The following is a 26,325-nucleotide window of genomic DNA, read 5'->3' as shown; positions in this document are numbered from 1 at the left end:
TATTTCCCCTTTTCTGCTGTTTTCCCTCAACTTCCTCTCTCCATGGTTTGTAGTCCCTTTGCGTTATGTTAATCATCTAATTTAAAATCCTCCTTGTAGCCTTATGTCTACAAATGGCCATGAAGAACTATGGTGCTATATAAATAATATTGATATTTGCATTTAGTCATATAAGATTCATCACAGCAATTGAGAGGCAGGGAGGTGGGACTCTTAACCACTTTGCTTCAAATGAATTGGATGATTTGAAGACTGAGTTATTTCAAATGTCAAGGACTTAATTTTTGTTTTGGGATAGCTTAAACAAACTTTATCATTTTTTCTTGGCCACCTAGATCTTCTCTTGCTGTGACATATTAAAAAATTATGCAGGTCGCTTTTCCATTAGGCTAATGAAGATAGAGTATATATATCCTCCATATGTTAATGGGATGAAAAATCCCTATAAGTGGTGGTGTGATTCTAAGGAAGATATCGGATTGTAGAATCCTGAATGTAAACAAAATATGATTATCAAATAAAATGCAAGATGTATGTGCTAATATAAACTAGTGAATAAAAATATTAAATTTCCATATTTCTGGATTAATTCAGAGCTCCTGCTCGTTTTGCCAGGGATAGTATTGTACATGCATTTTAAAGCTGGAATCCACATGTGCCCAGTTGAAAGGGCATTTTTTTTCTGTTTCTTTAGCTTGTGGATTCAAGGGTAAAACAACACAAATCTTTTCATAGAGGTGCAGATCTTCTGACCTGAAGGAGACCAATGTCTTGTCTAGTATTTCTCAAATATACAAATCCACACTGTTGTGGTGCTTGCCCACATTGTGGATGTGACATTCCCCAGGGTACAGTCTGGACTGTTGAACAGCTGTGTCCCCTCAGTTCTCCTAACTGGGGTACCTTTTACACTGCTTTGCTGTATGAACGTAAACTCCTAGCCCAGGGGTCCCCAATGCGGTGCCTGCCCGGCTGCCGAAATGCCACCGCCGAGTGCAGCCGCCGGAGAACAGGCCACTGAAATGCCACCGAGAAATGTTGCCGTTTCTCAGCGGCGTTTTGGCGGCAACGCTTTTTGCCGCTTCTTGGCGGCATTTTGGCGGTGGGGTGTTTGGCATCCGCCACAGTCTTCTGGGAATAGGAATATGCTATTACCACAGAAAGGTTGGGGACCACTGACCTAGCCTGTTCAGATACTGCCTGTGACTTGTAAAATAGTTGGGAGTGATTTTGCATGAATGCTCTGCCAGCCATTCATGAACTACATACAGGGCAACACCAGTAAATTATCTGTCCCAGCCTTGTCCCCGAAAAATGGGCATCTTGGACTGCCCAGCACTGTACTGGACAATGCAAGCTTGTGGGAAGTCCATTTCTTCAAAGGAAAATGAAATGCCCCAGCCATGTTATACCAAATGGAGTTTACCACACACTTCAGTCCAAACACACTTTTTAAGATAAAACAATACTTAAGTTTATTAACTACAGAAAGAAAAAGGAAAGATTTCAAGTGACTAAAAGTAACAAGGCATAAAAGTCAGGATTGGTTATAAAAGTAACAAAAAGATAAATGCTTAACAAGCATTTAAGTGACTTTAAAAGCAAAAGATTTTTCTCATCATAAACTTACAGCAGTCTGTACTGACTGAAAAGCCTCCCAGCCAGGACTCATCCCCTGCCCCAGTTCAGTTCTTTAAGAGTTGATGATCTCATGAGTGAGATGAAGGCAGTCAAGTGTTTTTCTCCTCTCTTTATAATTCAGTTTCTTGTGCTAGAAACATCATTGCTTAGTCATGGTGAAAAAAACTGTCTCTTGTGGATGTCATAAAACAAATTACATTTCATCATCATACCTCCCATCTGCCAGAGAATGGCCACTTAACTAAGTGATAGCCCACTTGACTTTGATCTGTCTTTGTATCTGAAAAACAGGTTTGGGCCTGCCATTCTAACTTTTGAACATGTTACAGCAGTGTTATACGGTAGAATCTTTACATATGTTGCCACACTGATTTTACCAGAGCAATAATATTCAGCAGATCATGAGTTTTCAAATGATACTTCACAGGGCATACTTTGTACAATATTTATCAGTCTTTTAAAAGTGGTGAACATAATGGTGTAGACTGTCACAGCGATGTGCTAAAAGCTCACAAGATCCTGGTACAGGTATAAATCAGATTAAACTGCACAAGGCTGATTTTTTTTTGTTTGTTTCCATGCACCTTGTGTAACCATTTACAGCAGTGCAGAGTGCGTGAGTGTAAAATGTTGCCATTCTCATTTGATCTACTAATATAACCAACTATCTAAGCTGCAAGGCCACAGAGAATCTGGCCCAAGGATTTTAGAGATTAGTTTAAATGGACCTCTCAAGATTGTTATATACATATGAGCTATACTTAATTCCATTAACTTTATTTTAGAATAATCAAAGGTAACGTAAGTGGTACCTTTTAATCGCTGGCAAAGTAATGTTAATCAGCAAAAAGAACGCTGCCACATGTGGTGGGTTAAAATGATTCCATGTGTAAAATCTTGATCAGATAGAAGTCACTGGGAGTTTTGTCACAGTCTGCAAGAGAGCCTGATATTTTGCTTTTGGTGTGTACGTACGCTGATACCGAAGTTCACATCTCCCCTTGGTGCCCAAACCAACATCCTACAACACAATGTTCATCGTGAATCGGTTCTCAGTATAAGGACACCTTGAAATACATGTCAGCATCTTGTCAAGCAACAAGAAGAATTTCAAAGTTACAACTTAAACTCACATTTGTCCCTATTACAGAGTTAATCTTGTTTTATTCAGCAGCAGTTTGGCTATTACTTAACGTTCAGTCTATCTACCCTTTTGCATGTGGCTGCTTTTGCAACATTTCATCTTTTATGGCAGGGTGAATCTGATGTTCTCTTTGTTGTCAATACAAAATTGCACTTAGTTAACTAAAGGTGTGATGTTTAAATGTATTTAGTTAAACTGGTGCAACTTTGTGTATGGACACTCTTAAATCACTTTAAACTTGGCTTATATTTGTCTAGTTTATTACTATAAAATTACAGGACAAGCTAAGCAGTAAAAGATGTTTTAAATTGATGTTGTCATGAGTTTTCACTGGTTTAACTCAACCAGTTACATTTTTCTGTAAACTGTCTGATTAGGGGGAAAAATCCTCATCACATGTGATGTGCACCCCTCGGGCAGTATGTATCCCAGAGGCATGGAAAAATGAGTAGCTTCACTCAGAAATTCATGTTTTCTCTAAGCTCTGTCTATTCCCATTGCATAAAACATGTAAGAACAAATCCTCCCTGTTTGAGTAACAAATCTGGATATGTTTGGTTATCTTATCTGTTACCCTTTTGTCCCTGCTGTCCCTCACATTCACTGGCTCCTTTCTCCAGGTGGAAAAAAAATATCAGAACCTTATCACAAAAGTTTCCGATCACTAAATAGTGTTTGCACTTTTTTCCTCTAATGCATCTTTTCTAAGTTCACATGCATCGGCATAAACTCCCATAAACAATATATAATATCAGTTGTACAAGTCATTTTACAGAGATGTAGCACAAAGAATTTTCTGTTTTTTAAAATATTTTCAAAAATTTCGACTAACTGATAATTAACTTGGAAAAGAAATATTAAGTTTAAGGGAAATGTGATATCTTGCAGATAGATTGAATCCAGACCGAAGTATGTCAGGGGAAGAATAATAAAATAGCACCTGATGTGTTTATACAGAATTACTGTAGAACTTTTGTGTCTTTAGTTATTTAGCATGTTTATGAAATGCTAACTATTGGATGTCTCTTTTTTTTTTTTTTTTTACACTCCCCGAAATTGAGGCAGATTCATGTTGGAGGTGACAATGCATGCTAAATGCTTCAAATCTAAAAATTACTCTTCAGTGGCTATTTCTTGATGAAGAGTACAGAATGAAACAATATGTGGATAATTGGACAAGTTATAAATATCCAATTTGGATATTTAGTCCTTTATCCTAGTAGATACTTAATACTGATTGGAAACATAGTAGAATAGAGGCTACATTGATTTAAAAACAAAAACCTCCTCTAAAAGACCACATAACCCAAAGTTGGGCTCTGCTTAATAGAACTTACTGTTAAGGTAACTAGTAATGAATGTGGGTAGGAAATGCATAAGTGTTCTCAGCTTGAAAAAGTATCAGACTGAGTGTTGTCCTTTTGGGAAGCTCTCAAAATTTTCATTACAGTGGAAGGCCTGGATATCTGTCCCTCTGATCAGAGTGGAACATGGTTAGCAATTCATAATTAATGTACTTAAACTCACTCACTCATGAAAACAAAACCTGTACAAAACTGCTTAAATGGATGTGTTCCGTCTCTCGTGTGTGTGTGTGTGTATGTATGTGTGTATGTATGTATGTATATATATAACCTTTTATATTCTAGTAGAAGGTACTGTTCTGTACCTAGTGGACACACTTAGCTCTCATTTATGCACCTCATTGACTTACCTACCTTTGTACTTATCCTATCAAGAAAGAAAACGTTGAAGGGAAAAAAAAATCTCATGTCAAATAAACTCTCTCCCCGGATGATCCCAGGCAAAACATACTTCCAAAATGTACCTTTTATATCAGGTAACTGGACTTGTAGTTGTTTGTAGCAGTGAATATATTCAATACACAAGCAAAGAAGACAGGTCAAAACTGGTCCCTTTAGCAAAGTCAGACTTCCCTGCTCCTTTTATACAATGGTGTCAATTATATCTCATTTATTTATGAGACCCCATTCGTTATCACTTCAAGGTAAAGGATAAGAGAATTGGTGCTTATTTGGGTCAGGAAAAGCATTTGCTTTGAATAAATTCAGCCATTGATGAAATTCTGTCTCCTAATACAGGTCAAAGATGTAATGAAAAACATCATGGCTGGGTTGCAACAGACAAATAGTGAAAAGATCTTACTGAGCTGGGTCCGCCAGTCAACTCGCAATTACCCACAGGTCAATGTTACCAATTTCACCAGTAGCTGGTCTGATGGATTGGCTTTCAACGCACTCATCCACAGTCACAGGTAGGAAAACCAGTGTGTATCATTTTAGCAAATAGATTAAAGTTGATTGCAAAACATTGGTTTTAAAATAATGGCTTATTTTGTGTAGAATTAAATTGTTGCTGCGTCAGAGGTTCACCTTCAAAATGAACGACCGGTCTCAGAGTAGCAGCCATGTTAGTCTGTATTCACAAAAAGAAAAGGAGTACTTGTGGCAACTTAGAGACTAACCAATTTATTTGAGCATAAGCTTTTGTGAGCTACAGTTCACTTCATCAGATGCATTCAGTGGAAAATACAGTGGGGAGATTTATATACACAGAGAACAGGCTCTACGCTACCAGCACTCCCAGCTATCTTCGAGATACCACTGACTTCCTGAGGAAACTACAATCCATTGGTGATCTTCCTGAAAATACCATCCTGGCCACTATGGATGTAGAAGCCCTCTACACTAACATTCCACACAAAGATGGACTACAAGCCGTCAGGAACAGTATCCTCGATAATGTCATGGCAAACCTGGTGGCTGAACTTTGACTTTGTCCTCACCCATAACTATTTCACATTTGGGGACAATGTATACCTTCAAATCAGTGGCACTGCCATGGGTACCCGCATGGCCCAACAGTTTACCAACATTTTTATGGCTGGCTTAGAACAATGCTTCCTCAGCTCTCATCCCCTAATGCCCCTACTTGTGCTATATTGATGACATCTTCATCATCTGGACCCATGAATAAGAAGCCCTTGAGGAATTCCACCATGATTTCAACAATTTCCATCCCACCATCAACCTCAGCCTGGACCAGTCCACACAAGAGATCCACTTCCTGGACACTGGGGTGCTAATAAGCTATGGTCACATAAACACCACCCTATACCGGAAACCTACTGACCGCTATGCCTACCTACATGCCTCCAGCTTTCATCCAGACCACACCACACGATCCATTGTCTACAGCCAAGCGCTACAATACAATTGCATTTGCTCCAACCCCGCAGACAAACGCCTACAAGATCTCGATCAAGCATTCTTACAGCTACAATACCCACCTGCTGAAGTGAAGAAACAAATTGACAGAGCCAGAAGAGTACCCAGAAGTCACCTACTACAGGACAGGCCCAACAAAGAAAATAACAAAACACCACTAGCCATCACCTTCAGCCCCCAACTAAAACCTCTCCAACGCATCATCAAGGATTTACAACCTATCCTGAAGGACGACCCATCACTCTCTCAGATCTTGGGAGACAGGCCAGTCCTTGCTTACAGACAGCCCCCCCAATCTGAAGCAAATACTCACCAGCAACCACACACCACACAACAGAACCACTAACCCAGGAACCTATCCTTGCAACAAAGCCCATTGCCAACTGTGTCCACATATCTATTCAGGAGACACCATCACAGGGGCTAATCACATCAGCCACACCATCAGAGGCTCGTTCACCTGCACATCTACCAATGTGATGTATGCCATCATGTGCCAGCAATGCACCTCTGCCATGTACGTTGGTCAAACTGCACAGTCTCTACGTAAAAGAATAAATGGACACAAATCAAACGTCAAGAATTATAACATTCAAAAACCAGTTGGAGAACACTTCAATCTCTCTGGTCACTCGATTACAGACCTAAAAGTGGCAATACTTCAACAAAAAAACTTCAAAAACAACTCCAACGAGAGACTGCTGATTGGAATTAATTTGCAAACTGGATAGAGACTGGGGGTGGATGGGTCATTACACAAAGTAAAGCTATTTTCCCCCCACCCTCAACCCCCCACTGTTCCTCAGATGTTCTTGTCAGCTGCTGGAAATGGCCCACCTTGATTATCACTACAAAAGGTTTCCTCCCCCCACAGCTCTCCTGCTGGTAATAGCTCACCTTACCTGATCACTCTCCTTACAGTGTGTATGATAACACCCATTGTTTCATGTTCTCTATGTATATAAATCTCCCCACTGTATTTTCCACTGAATGCATCCGATGAAGTGAGCTGTAGCTCATGAAAGCTTATGCTCAAATAAATTGGTTAGTCTAAGGTGCCACAAGTACTCCTGCAAAATGAATGATGCTTTACCTATTGGGAAATGGGGCTATCAGAAGCTACTGTCTGCTTGCCTACATGTGTACTGTCAACTCTGCCGGAATCAACCCCTTGTAATCCTATTGCACACAACAGTCAGGCAAACACAATATAAAACAGCTATGAAATATTTATTACAGGCAGTCCCCCACATTCTTCATAGTAAGTGTTTTTCCCCTCCCTTCCCTACCCATTTTCCCTGCATGCTCTTCCCCCTATACTGCAGTCACTATGCTTGGTAAATTTTGGGAAAAGTTGAACTTTCAGTGGTGACAGACAGCCACTGCAGTGTAAATTAATCATCTGCTACTCAGTTAACTTAACAGCTTCCTCCAGACAAGCAAAAACAGTCGCAAACTTGGGGCTCATCCTTCTAACATTCCATTTATCAAAGTGAAGTATGAACTTCAAAATCTAAATAGAGCCATTTAAAAAATGTACTTAAGGCAATGAAACCTTTACACTGCTCCATATAGTACATTCTGTCATGCACATTTTATAGACATGATAGAGTGTAATATAAAGATTGTTTGGCTATTTTCTTGATATCATCTTTAGAACTCATTTGTGCCTTTGCCATCCATAAATGTGGCCAGCACAGATTCATACCAAAAAAATCTTTACACTGGCCCCCCTGGGTATTCTGTGCACACGCTCTCTCTCACATGGACATATTATTGTATCTTAAAATCATTGGTTAGCTTTTGTACAGTATCGGGATACTTTTCAGTGGAAGTTACTATAAGAAGGCTACATGATTATTTGAGTGAGGGGAAATAATGTTTTTTTTTATTTCTAAAACACTAGCTATCTGAGGATCTCCAAGAAACTTATATTGAAGGCTTACTTAAGTTTCGCAGCTCCCCTGTATTGTGAAAGGGAAACGAGTATACCAAGATAAATGCTTACCCAATATTAAACACGAAGTTTTGGAAGAAGGACTTGCTTCTCTAGCCTCCCACCACACCATGTTTACTCCCTATAATTAGACTCTAAGAAGTTATAAATTAAAGTGATATTAACAAGTTTGTAATGAAACTTTTAGGAAGTTACAGTTCTATTTTTTTTTACATTGACATGTTGTAGTTTGCAATATAATTGTGACATTTTCCTATCCCGTGAATTTCAACTTTACTGAACTGCAAATGATTATACGCGTCCAGTGGTCCACATGCCCACTGCAGAAGAGAATGGACTTTTGTTCCAGTCTATGGGCTGGAGGAGCAGCTGGAGTGAGTGGGCAGAAAGGCTGTGTGGTCATACAGCACTCTGGCCCTAGTTGTGTGGGGAGCTCTGTGCTGAAAGAGCATGATGAAGTGGTTGGGCTCTATATAGAGTTTATTTCACCCCAAAATTCACTCTACCTATCTTCATAAAGCCCAGCCACATCTGGAACTAGCACAAACAAAAGACATTATCAGCAAGACAGTTAACTATTTCCCCCCCTCCCCCCCCGACTTAATTAAAAAAAGCTTTTTAGAGGACTAGATCTCTCACCTGCTCTTGAACACTAGGGGGGATGGGGGGAAATGAGACACACACTAAGTTGCCCCAATTATATTTGGAGAGGAGCCAGGGTCTAGAACTCAGGATGGAGTTCTTTGGCCCCTAGACTGTGTTGCTTCTGTAATAAATTCTTGGTGTGATCATTTTATTTTAAAGCTAAATTGTAGGTTGCTTTAAAAGTGGTAAGGGCTGGAAGAAATTTTAATGTTGAAATGGTGCTCTGCCCGCTATCGGGACAGGACGGGTGAGTTGTCATGTCACCCATTAATAGCCAACTCTGTGCTCTTGCATAATAACAGCAGGCGTTAGCTGAGAGCTTTGTTAGACAGATAGGGTTTTTAATTATACACCTAGCAGCATCAGCACAGTATGACTTAACTTGTTTAGGCACTTGAGGCAGGCAATAAGGAGAGGGCAGTGAACCTTAGGCCTTGTCTATGAGAAGTTAGCACCCTCTCTAGCAACCAACACAATCCAGCATTAATCTGACTGAACTGCAGCAGAAGTGTAGGCACAGTCATCACTGCCATAAGTCTGCAGACCTGATGTGTGTTCCTTTGTTTTGAAATAAAACTACAAATCTTTAAACAGGCAAATGTGGGAAAATGGCAGAGAAGCACCAGAGGAAAATCTGGAAGTCTGGCAGTGAGAGGAAAGGATGGTGGGAGATATTCCAATAACTTGTTTTAGAAGATTTTCTTCCTATTTCTATTATAAAACTGAAGAGTGTGGCTACTAATTTCTTTCTAGGGGGAAGTGCACCAACATCAGGCTCGTCATCTATACCTGCCTTTGACACTGGCTTTGGACAAACTGTACTATTCACCGCCTTAGCCAATAACAACTACTATTCTTTCTAGCCATTTTATCTCTAAATGTTGTCTTTCTGGTTATCGCTTACAGTCGCTCTTACCCGTTCCTTTGAAATCAAATATGAAATGAAAGCAACAGAGCAATCTTACTGGCTCAAATATAGGAATGAAACTGCTTGATAGACATCAAAACCCACACCTTATTGAGGGTCTGATTTTTTTAGTCCCACTGAAGACACCCGCAAAACTGTCTCAGATACCAAGGTAATTTGGGCCATATAAGTATCTGAGCACCTCCCGATCTTTTTAATGTATTCATGTCCAAAACACCCATGTGGTGTAGGGAAATTCCATTATTCCTATTTTACAGATCAGGGACTCAGGCAGAGTGAGATGAAGTTATTAGATACACATCACACGGGAAGTCTGGGGCATCAGATTGATTGACTCCCATTGATTTCACTGACACAGGATTAGACCCTCACACTGGGTTAAAGCATCACAACTAAGGTCTGCAGAAGGTAACTAGTGTCCAGTAAATACAACTAGTTGTGTGAGTGAGAGAGCAGCACCACAATCTTCACATTATGGAGACAAATAATTCCATGTTATGGAATTTCTTTTTTCTTCAAGGAAAAAATGGATATTACAGAAATACTGGTCCTGATCCTCCACTGCATTTCTTGAGTTTTACAGTGATGTAAAACTGTTTACTTTAATTTTAGTAGAGTCACACTGGCATAAAACAGGGATAACACAAAGATGAATCCGTTCCACTGCATTAGGAGAACATGAAGGTCCTATTAGATATTCAAAAGTCAGGAAATAACAAATGTAAACTTGCAGGATGTATAGGCATAACGTAATGTACAAAGTTGTTCATGCAAGGACTTATGTGCTTTTTAAATTGTATGCACTGTGAATAGCTCTACTGAAGTTCAGGAATAGTACTTAGTGTGTAAAGTTAAGCACATGTATAAGTCTTTGCAGGATCAGTATTTTTATGTAATTTTTTCTTTTCCAACTTTTTATTCACTCTTCAAATCCTTTTTATTCTGGGAAAGAAACAGGTGCTGCTATTAATGCAAGTACCCGTGAGCATGGTTTTGATGGTTTTATTGTATGGAAACCGTGGAGGTGGCAAGGGTGTTCTGGAAGTTGAATACCAGAGTACAACAGCTCTAGTTGCCATAAAATAATATGGCAATAGTATCAAATGAAGAAAGTGACTGTACCAGTCATATTTATTTGTTGATTTTACTACTGTACAATAAGAACACCTAGCCCTTTACAACCCTTTAAAAATACACTAATTAAATGGAAAGACCTGTCAATTATCCAAAGATCAAATTCAGCATTTGCCCCACATCAAATTTGAACATACACCTGCTTGTAATTGATACTGCTGTCCTGCCCAGCAAGGAGGGAACTGAGATATCACAGGTTCAAACACTATCTCTTGGCCTCCCACTAGACTACTGTGGGGGCGACCATCTGCTGGGTTCTCAGGTGGTTTAGCCTCCGGAACCTGAATGGAGTCCAGCCATTGCCCCTGTCTTTGGAGTCTTAAGCACATTTCAGGGTCCAGATCCTCTGTCTACCACCCCATCCTGAGAGCTGAAACCTACTGTTCTGCTGCCTATGCTCAGTGCTGACTCTTCAGACCCACATATAGTTTTAGAATACAAGCTTCCAGACTCCCATTGAAAGGTATGGTTTATCACTTCAATGAGTCATCTAGTAGTTGTAAAGCAAAGAACAGACTGATGATTTGCACATATTTTATCACTATTGCTCTTTGATTCAATCACATTAAACCAGTAGAGAATACAGGTAATTTAGAACACAACTGTCATAAATATAAAGGGAAGGGTAAACCCCTTTGAAATCCCTCCTGGCCAGGGGAAAGCTCCTCTCACCTGTAAAGGGTTAAGAAGCTAAAGGTAACCTCGCTGGCACCTGCCCAAAATGACCAATGAGGAGACAAGATACTTTCAAAAGCTGGGAGGAGGGAGAGAAACAAAGGGTCTGTGTGTCTGTCTATATGCTGGTTTCTGCCGGGGATAGACCAAGAATGGAGTCTTAGAACTTTTAGTAAGTAATCTAGCTAGGTATGTGTTAGATTATGATTTCTTTAAATGGCTGAGAAAAGAATTGTGCTGAATAGAATAACTATTTCTGTCTGTGTATCTCTTTTGTAACTTAAGGTTTTGCCTAGAGGGGTTCTCTGTTTTTGAATCTAATTACCCTGTAAGGTATCTACCATCCTGATTTTACAGGGGGGATTTCTTTATTTCTATTTACTTCTATTTTTATTAAAAGTCTTCTTGTAAGAAAACTGAATGCTTTTTCATTGTTCTCAGATCCAAGGGTCTGTAGTCACCTAGACAAATCAGTGAGGCTTTTTACCAAACCTTGTCCAGGAAGTGGGGTGCAAGGTTTTGGGAAGTATTTTGGGGGGAAAGACACGTCCAAACAGCTCTTCCCCAGTAACCAGTATTAGTTTGGTGATAGCGGCCAATCCAAGGACAAAGAGTGGAATATTTTGTACCTTGGGGAAGTTTTGACCTAAGCTGGTAAAGATAAGCTTAGGAGGTTTTTCAGGCGGGTCCCCACATCTGTACCCTAGAGTTCAGAGTGGGGGAGGAACCTTGACAACAACAAATATCCTAAAGGCAATGCCCCTCACTAGCTCACCCTTCTGTTTGGAGTTCATCTTTGTTTAGGAAGGTAGGTGGCATCCCTTGTCTCACTGGCTTGTAGGTGCTGTGTTCTCCCTCCTCTTGAGCTGGAGAACAAAGGCCGCAAAACCTTTTTTAAAACCTTCAGGTGACTCCCCTATCAGCCCCAATATGTGATGAGACCCCTACCAGATGACTTTGTTGCCAAAGTGACTTCCTTCCCCTCCAGGCTGCCGTGTCGCCCCCCACCCCCCCCCGGCTCCCGAGTTGAGACTTGAAAAACTGGTTGCCTTAGGCTGCAATCATCTTTGCCATCTGGATGGGCAATAGTCAAAATCTAATGGCCCTGTATTGTTTGTCCTGTGCCAGGGTCTCTCTGAAATTGTAGTTCAAGATAGAGGATAGAGACCAGCCTTCCAATTAAAATGAAGTTTGCAGTCTGATACAGACACACATGGAATTCATAATCTCACACACAATTCATACATTGTGCAGATTTCCAAAATCATTCCATAAGGAAATAAAGGTGTCCGCGGTGGGGCTGATGGTGATGCGTCATCTATCCTTAGAACGCAAATGTATGTGATTGATCAATATCTGTAGGATTAGCTAAAGGCTATTTAAGAAATGAGAGATTCCAGTTCAGATGCTAGAAGGTGGGGCAGACTAATAGGAAAGGCAAGATCCCTGCGTGAAGAGTCCCCCTATACCAGTCAATTCTTCTTTAGTAATTGGGTAGCATTGACGCTCGCCAAGTATTCAAGGGGCAGCTAAAATAGTTCATTTTTTCTCTCTCTGATGCGGTGTACCAACCCCGCATTGGTGAGGCAAGAGTTAAAGAGCTGCTCTGGATCTAAGAGGCCCTAGGCTGCAATCATCTTTGCCATCTGATACTTTCTAAGGATAGATGACGCATCACCATCATCCCCACTGCGGACACCTTTACTTCCTTATGGAATGATTTTGGAAATCTGCACAATGTATGAATTCCGTGTGAGATTATGAATTCCATGTGTGTCTGTATCAGACTGCAAACTTCATTTTAATTGGAAGGCTGATCTCTATCCTCTATCTTGAACTAGAATTCCAGAGAGCTGCTGGCACAGGACAAACAATACAGGGCCATTAGATTTTGACTATTGCCTCTGCTGGGCATGCTCCCAGTGGAGGGAGCATTTAAAAGGGAGTGACTCAGCTTAGTCTGAGCTGAGCACAGAAGAGAGCAGTCAGGTGCAGCAGCCTTCCACCGAGAAACCACCAGCAGCCTTATAGCCAAACAACTGGAAGCCTGTCGACCGCATGATGACTTACTTGCCATTGCCAGAGGAGGAGACTTTAGGGACAGATCAGCAGGAAACAGAGGCAGGATCACAATTCCAGCCCAAGATGGTGCCAAAGGCACTGGAACAAGGGTAGGAAGTGACCCAGGGAGTGTGTTTAGGGGTATCATGCCCCTGGCCCTGTAAAAGGTCCACTGCTTCAAAGAGCCCTGGGTTGGAACCTGGGATTCCTCCCCCTTACCCCCAAAACCAGTGATCAACACAACCTGGGGCAATTCCTGCTAGGCAAAGTGGCCTTTAGACTCCTGGAGTGAGTGATGCTACCCCAAACCATAACTGACCCTTGGTGTTATGCCCTGGACTTGGAGCATCTCCATTGGGCGATACTGCTGATACAGAGCACACAGTCAATCCCCTGACACACTCACAACCACCCTCATTCAATATTCTGAAGGACCAATCTAGCAACTGTCAAAAGAAAAACATTCTTAGGGTGGTCTATCAGCACTGCAGTTTGCTCTAGGTGCAGATGAGCTGTCAGAGGGATGTTGGATCTCAACCATTGTTCCCTCTATTATTTTTGTACATTCTGTGTGTGGAATAACAGGTTTACAGAGTATAACACTTGTGAGTGCAGCCTCTTCATTCTCCCCATACACATGGACTTGTGTCCATTCTCTTCCATTTCTGATCTCTTCCCTGAAATTCGGTCTAGCTATTGTCATTCACTCTCCATTCCTATTTGACCCTTCATTTGTCTCATTCACCTTCTCCCATCCCTGCATCTTATTCAATATTCCCCATCCCATTGTCTTTCTCCCTAATGCCTTATTCCATTTCTCTGTCTCTCTCTCACCCCATCAGGCCCATCCTGGGTTTTTTTTTTCTTCTCCACCACTGGTTTATCCCATTCTTTCTCTCCCTATCGTGCTTTCTGCCACCCCTCTCTTTTCCCATCCCCTCTCTCCTGGCTTTTCCTTTCCCTTTCTCTCCCTACTTCTCCACTGGACCTATCCCCTTCTCTGTTTCACTTTCAGAGCCCATTAGTAAACAAGCATCTGTGGCCCAGACGTTCAAAAAAGTGAATGTTCTCTTCTGTATAGGGAATAATGTTCAGTGGAAGCACATACTGCATATGCTGAATCCATTCATGTGGAAAATTACCTAGTGTGTAAGCATGCAATCATATCTTCATAGTGCCTGATTCCAGAGATTATGCAGTCTGCTGCAATCTGGCAGTTAAACATGCCATTTTTCACTTCAAGTGATAGGGGCTCCTGCTTTTTCCGGTAGAAGGTTGTCTTTGGTTCAAGCTGCACCATTGACTGTACTGACTGATTGCATATTCAGGCATGGATTCTTTACACATGCATAAGGCCCCACCAAATTCATGGTGCATTTTGGTCAATTTCACGGTCATAGGATTTTTAAAATCCTAAATTTCATTAATTCAGATATTTAAATCTGAAGCTTCAGTCTTGTACTTGTAGGGATCCTGACACACGAGGGGACAGTGTGTGTGTGTGGGGGGTGTCACAAGGTTATATTAGGGCAGTTGTGGTATTGCCACCCTTACTTCTGTGTGCTGCTGGTGGTGGCGCTGCCTTCAGAGCTAGGCGGCCAGAGAGCAACAGCTGCTGGCCAGGAGCCCAGCTCGGAAGGCAGCGCCGCTGCCAGCAGAAATGGCGCAGAAGTAAGGATGGCCTGGTATAGTATTGCTACCCTTACTTCTGTGCTGTTGCCTTCAGAGCGGAGCCCTTGGCCAGCAGCCACCACTGTCCCGACACCCAGCTCTGAAGGCAGTGCAGAAGTAAGGGTGGCAATATCACAATGCTCCAAAATAACCTTGCAATGCTGCTGCAACCCCCTTTTGGATCGGGACCCCCCTTTGAGAAATGCGGGTCTCCCCTATGAAGTCTGTATAGTATAGGGTAAGAGTACACCGAAGACCAGTTTTCACAGTGTGTGACATGTTTTTCATGGCCACGAATTTGGTAGGGCCCTGTGCATACATATGCGCACAAGCTTTTCCTGCCTGAAAACTGCTGAGTACCCACAGCTCCCATTGACTGGAATTTTGAGTACTCCACTTTGCTGAAAATCAAGTACTAACCATTCAGCAAACCATGAACCTGCTGTGATTTTCCTTATATTAATGTGAATGAACAATCATCATGTAAAAATGCCCTTTGATGACTGTTCCTTGGACATGAATTAGAGGTGATAAGGAGAGAGGCTGAGTGAATGATGGAAACATAGCTTGGTGATTAACTTAAACAGAGTGACCAATGTGGGTCTAGTTTTTTTTTTTTTTTTTGGCAAACCACTTGTACTGCTCCAATCCTATCCTTTGCACAAAAGTGGAGAAACAACAAGCAAAGAAAAAGAAGACATCCCGTAATACCCAACATAGTTCAGAAACTTTAACCTTTGGAATTTTTACTACAAACTTTCATATAAATTCCCATTGACATTAATGGGAATTAGGCATAAATATTGTTTCTGAAGTGCCACATTTTAAAACTCCATCTTCTTTCACTTGCACCTCATAATATTATTTTTATGGAACAGTATTAAGAATGGTTTTCTGAATACAATAGTAATCCATTAAGAACATTTTACTGTCTGCTTAGTTCTATAGCACATGCAAAGCAGCCTATTCTATTTCTACCAATATTTTTTCCCTTTAAAAGCATCATCCTTTTTTTCTTGTTCCGAAGAAATATTTTCTAAAACATACTACAGGATCTTGTTTTGTATTCCACCAGAGCAGAGATGTTCAGCTGAGTTTTCATATTTTTAAATTGTAATTCAACAAATAGATTTAGCATTCTACACATCAGAAAACATCACATACAGTATGCAGAAAGGTTTTAGAAATACCATTTTACTGTGATTTCAATTATAATATTTTTTGAAAAGTTATTTTTGGTGACTCCCAGTAGATCTGGCAAATCAGTTTGAAATGATTAGACATAACTTTTAAAATATACATAAGTATACATTACACAGTATACACTTACTGTGTAATAATGAGTGCATTATTGATTTATACTTTCAGCATGTTTCAGGCTGAGCCCCACTTTCTGTTACATGATCATTGGGCAACAGTTGTGTCCATATACTTCGTTAGTTTATTTCTCTAAATACAAAGGAAGTGGAAATGTGCTTCACTGGTTACAGCAGAAGATTGGGAGGACTCCTGAGTTCTATTCTTGCTTCTGCAGTGCCACTAACGTGCCATATCATTTCAAGCTAGTCATGCCTTTTGAGGCCTTATGCTTCACCCATTACCCCAGCATTTGATGCCTTTCTCTGTGCCTCATTTCACTTACCTGTTGAATGTGTAAATACTTATCTCAAACAGATAATTTAGCCTAGCAATATTATTTGTAAAACTCCATTGAGATCCTTGCATGAGAGGTTTAGGGGTTTATTTTAGTGGCTGGATAGTTATCCATTCCTCAGTGTTCTGAGTCCTAGCACAGATCCTTCTGTAATGTCTTTTATACCCTTATCTCTATTCTGTTTATAAAAGTCTGATATCTTAGGGACCTTCCACATTTTATTCTTTCATAGACCCACCAACCACTTCTGCCCCCAGTATCTGAAGCAACAACAGGAAAGGTGAAAAAGTAAGGAGTTAAAGTACCCTTGCAAAATTGTCATGAAAATATATCAGCCCTGGCACAAATTCTACTTGTCCACCTTCTGCTATGCTTGATTATAAAATAACTACATTTATTAATAATTTAAAAAATTTAGTGCTCTTTGAGAATTTGGTGAAGCTATCCCTTATCTGACAGCCATGTTATGCAGCTTATCTAATGTTTTCCCTGCCAATTAGAACTTTGAAAAGATTCAGAGAGCCGTGTGGTACGTAACCGAATGAGATTGGTGGGTAGGAATATTGACTCCCTCTTGCTGGAGTTGGAAGAAGTGAGACACCTCTATGAGCAGCTGAATGCACACATATAGTACATCCAGAGGCTACTGTGCTCATTCCTGACCAACTCTCCAGTCCCTCATATGATTTCTTCCTTTCCTCCTCCTCTTTTTTTTTTTTTAAATTGCATTGTTACCCTGCTTTGTGCTCAGCAGATATTTCTCATACCCTATTTTCTGGTTATTTTAAAGAGGCTTTTTGGAGTAGAGGTCCCGAGGTGTATAATCTCCTTCTCTCTACTGACACTTTGTCTGCACTTAACAGACTATTGCACAGTTGCTCTTCTTTGACTCCTGAGAGACAGAGAGATATGCTGGTAGTTTATTTTCAGGGTACATATCCTTGTGTAGCATTGGCATGTATGTTATCCTAAAGCGTAGGTTTCCTGCATAGAAAGCTAAAATCAAAATGATATTCTCTGAACAAAGTGGTTTGTTGATATCAAACACAGCAGGAGTCAACCATGCTGAAGAGGCACAATCTGCTTCGACATACAAGTTAACAGTAAATATAAGGGTTTTGATGGTTGTCATTGTCCTAGGATCCCTTTCCTCAACCCTTAAGGTTCAAGGCTACAGACTAGTCTGGTTGCTCAGTAATGTGTTCCTCTTTCATAGATTCCAAGGCCAGGAGGGACCATTCTGATCATCTGCTCTAACTTCCTGTGTAACACAGGCCATAGAAATTCATAGAACATATGTTTTAGAGAAAAAAATATAATCCAATCTTGGTTTAAAAATTTCTCAGAGGTAGAGAATCCACCACAAACCTTGATAACATGTTCCAATGTTTGTTTACTCTCATGCATAAATTTCAATGCTTATTTCCAAAGTGAATTTGTCTAGCTTCATCTTCCAGCCATTGGATCATGTTATATCTTTTGTTGCTAGATTGAAGAGCCCAAAGTTAAAAATTTATTTCCCTTGTCGATATTTACAGTCTGTAATCAAGTCACCCTTTAACCTTCTTTTTTAAATAACTAGATGGAGCTCTTTGAATTTATCACTATAAGTCATGTTTTCTAATCCTTTCTTGTTTGCACAAGCTTGGTCTCTTTCATCAACAAAAGTTGATACCATTAAAGGTATTTCCTCACCCACCCTGTCTTGCTAATCCTTTAATCACTCTCCTGGCTCTTCTCTGAACTCTCTCCAGTTTATCAACATCCTTCTTGAATTGTGAGCACTGAAACTGGACTCATTACTGCAGAAGCAGTCACCAAATGCAGAGGTAAAATAACTGTCTCTCCTCCTACTTGAGATTTCCCTGTTTATGCATCCCAGGATGGCATTTGTTTTTCTTTGCCACAGCATCACATTGGGAGCTCGTGTTCAGCTCTTACTAATTCATCTTCTCTCACTTCCACAGTGAGACTCCAGGAGAGCTGAGTTTTGTTTTGTTTCTTTTTTAAATCCCTTCAGCCAGGTTTCCCCGAATGGCTTTAAAGGAATATCTGCCTTTTATATTATATCCCTAGTACCAAACTTACCCTGGCCCTGGGACTATTTTTAATCAGGAAGTTCGGTGAAAACAAGTGGCATTCATTAGCTTCCTGCACATCTGCTTCCTTAAAATGCCTGAACTCAGGCCAGGCAAGTGCCTTAGAAAGAAGCAGTTCACTGCAGCTGCCTCTGCTTCTTGGGGACAGAGAGGGGAAGAGGAGTACTACATATTAAAAAAAACTGTACAGTGCAGACTAGAAATGAACTGGGGAGAGAGAGGTTTGCTTTCAGGAAACTAAACAGAAAGCTGAAGTAAAGCCAACAGAAAAACTGTAGTAGTGTGAACATGTTTTTATTCTCACAAGTCCCTTTGGCAACCCACAAATTTCTTAAGTTGCTACTTCCTAATTTGTTTGAACTGCTATGGAACTGAAGATATCCTATTAATTTTCCCCTCACCAAATGATACCATACTTAAAGGCCTGGCATCAGTGTGCCTGAAGAGCCTAAACAGTTAGCCAGCAATAGATTTCCTGCTGCAGACAGGGTCAGAATGCCAATGAAAACCTGGCTGTTCAGATAAGAGATCAAAAACGTACACAGTAGAACCTCAGTGTTATGAACACCTCAGGAATGGAGGTTGTTCATAACTGTGAAATGTTTGTAACTCTGAGAAAAATGTTATGTTTTTTCTTTTTAAAAGCTTACGGCTGAACATTGGCTTAATACAGCTTTGAAAGTTTAATGTGCGGAAGCACAGAAACGGTTTCCTTACCTTGTCAATTTTTTTTTGAACTTCCCTATATTATTTTAGTAGTTATGTATAACACAGATTTTTTGTGTGGGGGGGAGGAAGGGAGGATCTCTGCTGCCAACTGACTGTATATTCCTGGTTCCAGGTGAGGGGTGTGGTAGATTATAACTGAGGTTCTACTGTCTTGTGTGTATAGTAGCTTCTGCCCACCCAACAGGAAGACTCGGTTTGTACTGGTGACAGGGCCGGCTCTAGGATTTTTGCCGGCCCAAGCAAAAAAAATTTTTGCCGCCGCCGCTTTTTGCTCCACCCCAAATCCCCAGCCCCAGCTCCTCCCCCAGGTGTGTGGCATTCCCCGCCCCCCGCTATTGCTTCCTGCGGTTCCCCCACTGCTGCTCTCAGGCAAGGGAGAAGCAGCGCGTTCAGGGGAACAGGTGGAGCGGAGGGGAGTGAGGGTTGGGGGGGTAGAGGAACCGCTCCCCACCCCAGCTCGCCCAAGTGGGCCGCTGCTCGGCTCCTCCCTCCCTCCCAGGCTTGCCGCATGCCAAACACTTGTTTGGTGCGGCAAGCCTGGGAGGGAGGGGGGAGAAGTGGAGTGGCGGCGGCTCACTCAGGGGAGCAGGCGGAGGCAGAGCTGGGGCGGCGGGGGCCCATTTCTAGGGGCGGCATGGCCGGCACCGGGATGCCGCCCCTAGAAATGTGCCGCCTCAAGCACCTGCTTGTTTTGCTGGTGCCTAGAGCCAGCCCTGACTGGTGAACATTTTATTTTAATCTGTGCCCGTATGGAAGAACCTTATTGATTTGCCTGAGCATGTCTCCAGTGCATAAAGAAAAAAGGCCAAATGTGGAAGAGCCATATCTGTTCCCTCTCCCTTGTTGCTTGTTTTTTTTCTTTTAGTCCCTGTTTCCATCAGTGATGTTTACTCCTATTTGTTCGTTATTTGGAATTAATTTTTAAGCCCTCCTTGACAAACCTGGAATAGGGGTGATACTCTGTGAGAGAGAAAAATCTGGATGTCCAAGATACATTCAGCTTCTGCATTTATCTTGAAAATGTCTATTTATAGTGATTTGTGTGAGATGTTTGACTGTGACTTGGGAAAAAGTTACATTAGGGAAAAATAATGATAGTTACTGGGAAGTGAACATCTCTTCTTTGTTTACTCCTCTCATACCTTGCTGCTTTGGGTATTTTTGCAGTTGGCCTTATCCCTGGCTTTGATTTCCCTCTTAATGTAATGGCTGGGTTTTCTTAACCTTGTCACACTTTCAGTGAATAATACTGTACCGTCTTTGATACTTTCTGCTTCCTGCCATAGCTAATGTAATTGAACAACATCTAAACAAATTGTCATTCCGTGGTTTAACAGCTGATTCCCTTGTATATGTAATATTTTGCAGAACTTGTTTGTGTTATTGCATGAGAAGCTACAGATGTTACCACTGAAAAATCTTCATAGTTTAATGTAATTGTTTTTGGCTTCTACTATTTGAAATTTCTCTGGTCCTTTTATCTGCTTTGGCTCTTGATTAACCCTAAGACATCATTACTGTGACTGAGCAGTGTTTATTTGCTGCAGCACTTTGGATCAGGTTGGATCCTTTGGGTCAGATACACTCCCATGCCCAAATATGGGTCTATCAGGCAGTCAATTATGGCTCCCTGTTACTGTGCACTACTTGAGCCCTGGAGCAAATTAGGGTAGCATGGGGTCTGCTCTAAATTTTCTCACCCGCATTTGGTCCCATAGGAATCAAACCACAGCTTGGGGATAGTTGGAGCTCATCACAATTCAACCACTTCTGATACCCCCAATGTGTCTCTGCTCTGGAGTCTGTGGAGAGGGAGGTGCTCGTGAGCTCTGACAGCTTCTTGGCTGCTGGTACTTCCTCCATGTCTGAGATAATCCGAGAAGGGCTCTTATGAGGAGGTAACAGCTGAACAGCACATAGGGAGTGGATCAAAGTTGAGAATTTTTAATTATTTAAAAAAAAAAGCATGAAGAAATAATCTACCAGTCTCCTCCTGAGAGTAAGAACTCTTCTCCATTTAACTAAGTATTTTAAGCTTAAGTTAATAGTTGTTAGTGGCACCACTATTTGTTTTTTATTTTTGTGACTTTAATAAGTTATAACAGACTTTTTAAACCCTTTTATTTAACCTCAATCTTGTGGGATTGTGTTTGGCAGCATCAGCCATTGAATATAGACCATGAGCGGTCTTAAAAAAGACATCATACTGAAAAGATGACATTTGAAATTGACATTCATATTCTGCTGCTGGGGCCACTCTGTTTTGACAAAGGGAAAAAAGCTGAAAGTTGAGATATTTGTTGAAGTAGGAGGAACTCTTTTGAAGGTTAACCTTTCAATTTTTGTTTTTAAACTTCGTGTTTGTGAATGAGATTTTCATTTTGCAGTGTAAAGCTGATGGTTCTTTGTAAGGTCCCCTTACATTAGAATAAGGTGATCCTCTCTCTCTACATCATTATGTTCTACTGTGAGAGTGAAGATTCATCATCCAGTCAGTGACCTATTTTAAGTTCTTGTTCCAACCCTTTGGTACTCAGAGGTACTCTTTTACTTGATAGGTATGCAATACCTTAGAAAAAAAGAGTAGCTGTAGATACATGCCAACTATACAGTTAGTTTAGAAGATGAGCCTGAGTCCTATACTGTCATTCTCCAGTACATGCTCCTTTCTGCAACCCTTGAGTTCAAACGGATTGATTTTGTGCTACAAGTCTTTCTGAAACATTCAAAAATCAATGGCCTTCTTATCCTCCTGGTGTCTTATGACAGTTCTCCCTGACAGAAGACAGAATGCCAGTGTCTCTTGGTTTACATGGGTCCGTCATATTCAAAATCTCCGGACACCCATCATTCAGAAGATGGATGAAACTGAAGATCCAGGGTATCATTCTGAATTCAAGATGATTCCCAGCTAAAAGTGGGACAATACTATATTAGCCTAAAAATATGTATGTATTCAAGAATGATCCCTCTTCTTCAACTGATTCGGGAAGAACAACGAGGAGTCCTTGTGGCACCTTAGAGACTCATAAATTTATTTGGGCATAAGCTTTTGTTTTTGCTGATGCAGATTATCACAGCTACCCCTCTGAAACCTGATTAGGGAAGTGCATGTTTAAGTGCTGTATTCAGTGTCCTATAAACTTAGTTTTTAATTAACCCAAGCAAACTTTATTAGGTAACAGTTAAAATGTGCTCCAAATGACACATACAGTTGCTCATGTGGTGAAAACTTTGAAACACACAGAAAGCATCAAGTAAGGTGAAGTATAGAATTCTGACCCATATGTACCACTGATTACCACATGCATGTAGGCTGCAAATTTCTCTCCATGCAACAAAACCCTCAGCCTTCAGTGTATGCCACTGTAGTGATCTCAGCCTCCACACTTTTTTTTGTACTTAGAGCCTGATCCTGAAAGCATTGGGTAAATGTGATTGACTTTTAACATTAAAGCCTGTACAAAACAACAGTAGAGAGATCTAAAGTGTTCAGACTACAAATGTGGACATATGAAAAAATTCCATGTCAGTATATTGATACAGTAACCACATTGATGCCATCATCCAAGTTTCACCCAAATTTACTGTTGCCATCATGCAAATTCATAAGGCTTATCCTTAAACTTATAAGGATAAGCAACCAGTACTGTATGCAAGGTGAAATCTCATTAGGAGCTCATTTGACTTCTGTTTACTGATATTTGTATAATTGTCAGGTCAATTATATACAGTGACAGGCACATTAAATACACACACTCACTCACACACACAGTTCAGTAGTTTTATCAATTTATAGTGCCGCTTTTGAGCGACCATGAAAATCACCCTTTTCCTACCCAGAAAAACATCAGAGTATAGGTAACTGAATAATTGGTAAAACTGTTAGTAAATAAATAGTATCCGTTGCCTCTGCTTAGCTGAGGCCATTTCAGTAGGATATAGATTTTTGTTTCACTAAAACATAGCCTACTGCTTTGCCTTCAGAGGATTCTAACTGGAGAGACTTTTTAAAATTGAAATTTCCCTTTATTTATTAAATAACACAATTACGTATGCCAACCCCACTCACAGGCTTTTAACTTTAGCAGATAGCCTTTCTGATTTATTCCAAAGTAAAATTCTGTATTTAAATCTTTGATTTTAGAACATTGTGTATATATACAGGTCATGAATAATGTAATTGTGTTGTGTTTCTCCATATTATATGCACAGTGATTAAACTTCAGTATACCAGGTTAAACTTTCTTTTCTGTTTGCCTGATAAGAAATTCAGATTTCCATGGATACCTCTTACTTGAAGTATCAAGGCTAGCAAAGTATTAAAAATATTTATATTGTAAATGCTACAAGTGATCATACAAGGCCGTAGATTGTATATCTAAACTGTAATTCAATCTTAGTGGTTCTGCCTCTGTTTATGAAACACTTAAATTGTGCTCTACTGCTTCACTGATCAGCTGACTTGTTTGGTTGAATTTACATCATTGTATTCTGCTGAGATTTATGTATTTTTATATAAAATTTGTTGTCGGAAACCATCAAAATCTAGAATTAAATTAAATGTCACAGGGAAATAAAAATTGAGTGATAATTGTGCTTTTCTTTTTTTCTCCTTCTCCTCCCCTCCCCCCCACCCCCTTAGGCCAGATCTGTTTGATTGGAACAGTGTGGCTTGCCAACAGTCAGCTGTAAAACGGTTAGACCATGCCTTCAACACTGCCAAACGGCACTTGGGTATTGAGAAACTCCTTGATCCTGAAGGTTAGTGGCAATCATGCACTAGTTTGTAGCTAAACATCAACTCTTTGTGTATGTGATTGAAAATGAATTTGACCTCTTTGTACCAGGAGTTAATGTTTTCAGAAGTAGCATAAATTCAAGATTAAGTTCTCTCTCAATTAAAATAGTATAATATAAACTCCCCAGAACTAAAGGATTTAGGTCAAAACATTCAGATTGGCCAGAATTTTCAAATGTGTGCACTTGAAGTTAGCTACCTAAATAAGTGGGCTGATTTCTCTCCTCCCAACCCCGGCCCAAGGTTCTGAGAACCTACAGCTCTTATTGTCCATAGGAGGAGCTGCAGGTGTTCAGCACCTTTGAAAATCTGGCCTAAATACGGATTCAGACTTTAGACCCACCCACCTTTTAAAGTATTGGCCTATGTTTCTACAGTATTTTGATGCTAATGGTGACTGGCTTGAAACAGTAGGAGGAGTATGTATGTTTGAGTATCTTCATGGGGCAGACATTTTTTGGATTGTGCCGTTGTATAATGTGCCCATGGGTTGCTATTAAACAGCTTCTTTTTAAAAAAAAAAAAAAAAATCAAATACCTGTTGTGGGGTGATGTAAAATTCAAGCAATAGTTGAGCTAAGCAGGGCCTGCCAAAGCCTATTCTAAAAACACAGAAGTGCATTTGTATTCGTCAGGCTGGATTTTACAATCTGGTTACACAGAAATTATACTCTCAATATTTTTAGTTCCCATGTATACAGGTGGTTGTCATACATACTTTTCCATTTTATTGGTGATTAGTGTGATGGGGTTGCTTTAAGTAATAAATAATTTGTTATAGTAGAAGTGTGTTTTAAAGCAGGCAATTCTATAAGTTGGTTTGTTAAATTTCTGCAATAAAACATGCATTACCAACAGTTAATTGTATTGGTAATTTATGCATCATAGAATATAGTGCACAAGATTATGCATCTACTATTAAGGTCTCTTTCTGTGCATCTTCTGCCTTTTTAAGTATTTCTTTTGTGAACAAAATCACTTTATCAAACACACCTTTTGGGTTTTGCTACTTGATTAAGTGCGACTGTTTGATTCACAGTGACCTTCTATTGCAAGAGATTTATGATTATGAGGCTAAGATATTTAAAGACTTCATACTATCCTTTGAGATTCCATCAGTGAAAAATATATTGATTTTTTTTTCCTGGCACCTACTCCTCACCATTCAGATTTTGTGAATATCTGATGATGATAATTTTTACCTGAAATATGATGGAAATACAGATTATGACTATCTTGTCATTTAAATTCAGCAATTCATTTTAAAACTTAAATAGGTACAGCATATAGAAATTATATTTACATAAAAATATTACTACAGAACACGGTAATTGGAGATGGCTGAGATGCACACAAAGCTTCTGTTTTTCATACTTTTTTGCTGATAACTGAGGGATTCTGGCATTCCTTAACTAATTTAAATAGTGGTGTAACTGCAAAAGGATTATTTTACCTATGATTTCTCAATAGCTGTAATTATTAATAGTTTTACTACTTTTAACCAAATTGGTTTTTTTTTGTTGTTTTTTTTATGAACAAGCACCCAAATACAGTATACCATAAATATACAGCAAATATGTTAATACTTAACATAATTTGATATTTAATTGGTACTACTTGCATAATATTTCTGGACTCAGATATTTCACTTGCTTCTTCATACATACTCATCATAAGTAGTCAGGCTAACCCAATAAATAAAATGGGTGTCCTGTGAAGTACAGTGGTTTTCATATTATTTCTTTTGCAGTTTTGGATGGGGGGAGGATGATAAACTTTTCAGTATTTTACCAAAATGCCCCTATGGTTCTATTGATCTTGCTTACTTTAACTTGTGTTTTACTATTCAGTTTAATATGGTGCTAAAAATGTTTAAACAATGACTTGTTGACTCGGAACATCATATCTTGCCTTTAGACATAGCATTAAGTAGGACAG

The 26,325-nt window shown here is 40.0% G+C and overlaps 1 protein-coding gene across 12 annotated transcripts in view; it reads left to right on the top strand.

Moving 5' to 3' along the window:
• Positions 1-26,325, top strand: part of DMD (dystrophin) — a 1,926,267-nt gene that overhangs the window by 438,431 nt on the left and 1,461,511 nt on the right. For all 12 annotated transcript variants that reach the window (XM_073357918.1, XM_073357881.1, XM_073357898.1 and 9 more), the window contains exons 6-7: positions 4,888-5,060; positions 24,232-24,350. In XM_073357918.1, coding sequence (XP_073214019.1) covers positions 4,888-5,060; positions 24,232-24,350 — 292 coding nt within the window. The remainder of the gene's footprint in view (positions 1-4,887; positions 5,061-24,231; positions 24,351-26,325) is intronic.

This window comes from Lepidochelys kempii, chromosome 1 (genome assembly GCF_965140265.1).
Source record: "Lepidochelys kempii isolate rLepKem1 chromosome 1, rLepKem1.hap2, whole genome shotgun sequence".
Taxonomy (NCBI): domain Eukaryota; kingdom Metazoa; phylum Chordata; order Testudines; family Cheloniidae; genus Lepidochelys; species Lepidochelys kempii.
Note: the sequence above shows the minus strand (reverse complement) of the source record. Positions and strands in the feature narration are given on the sequence as shown.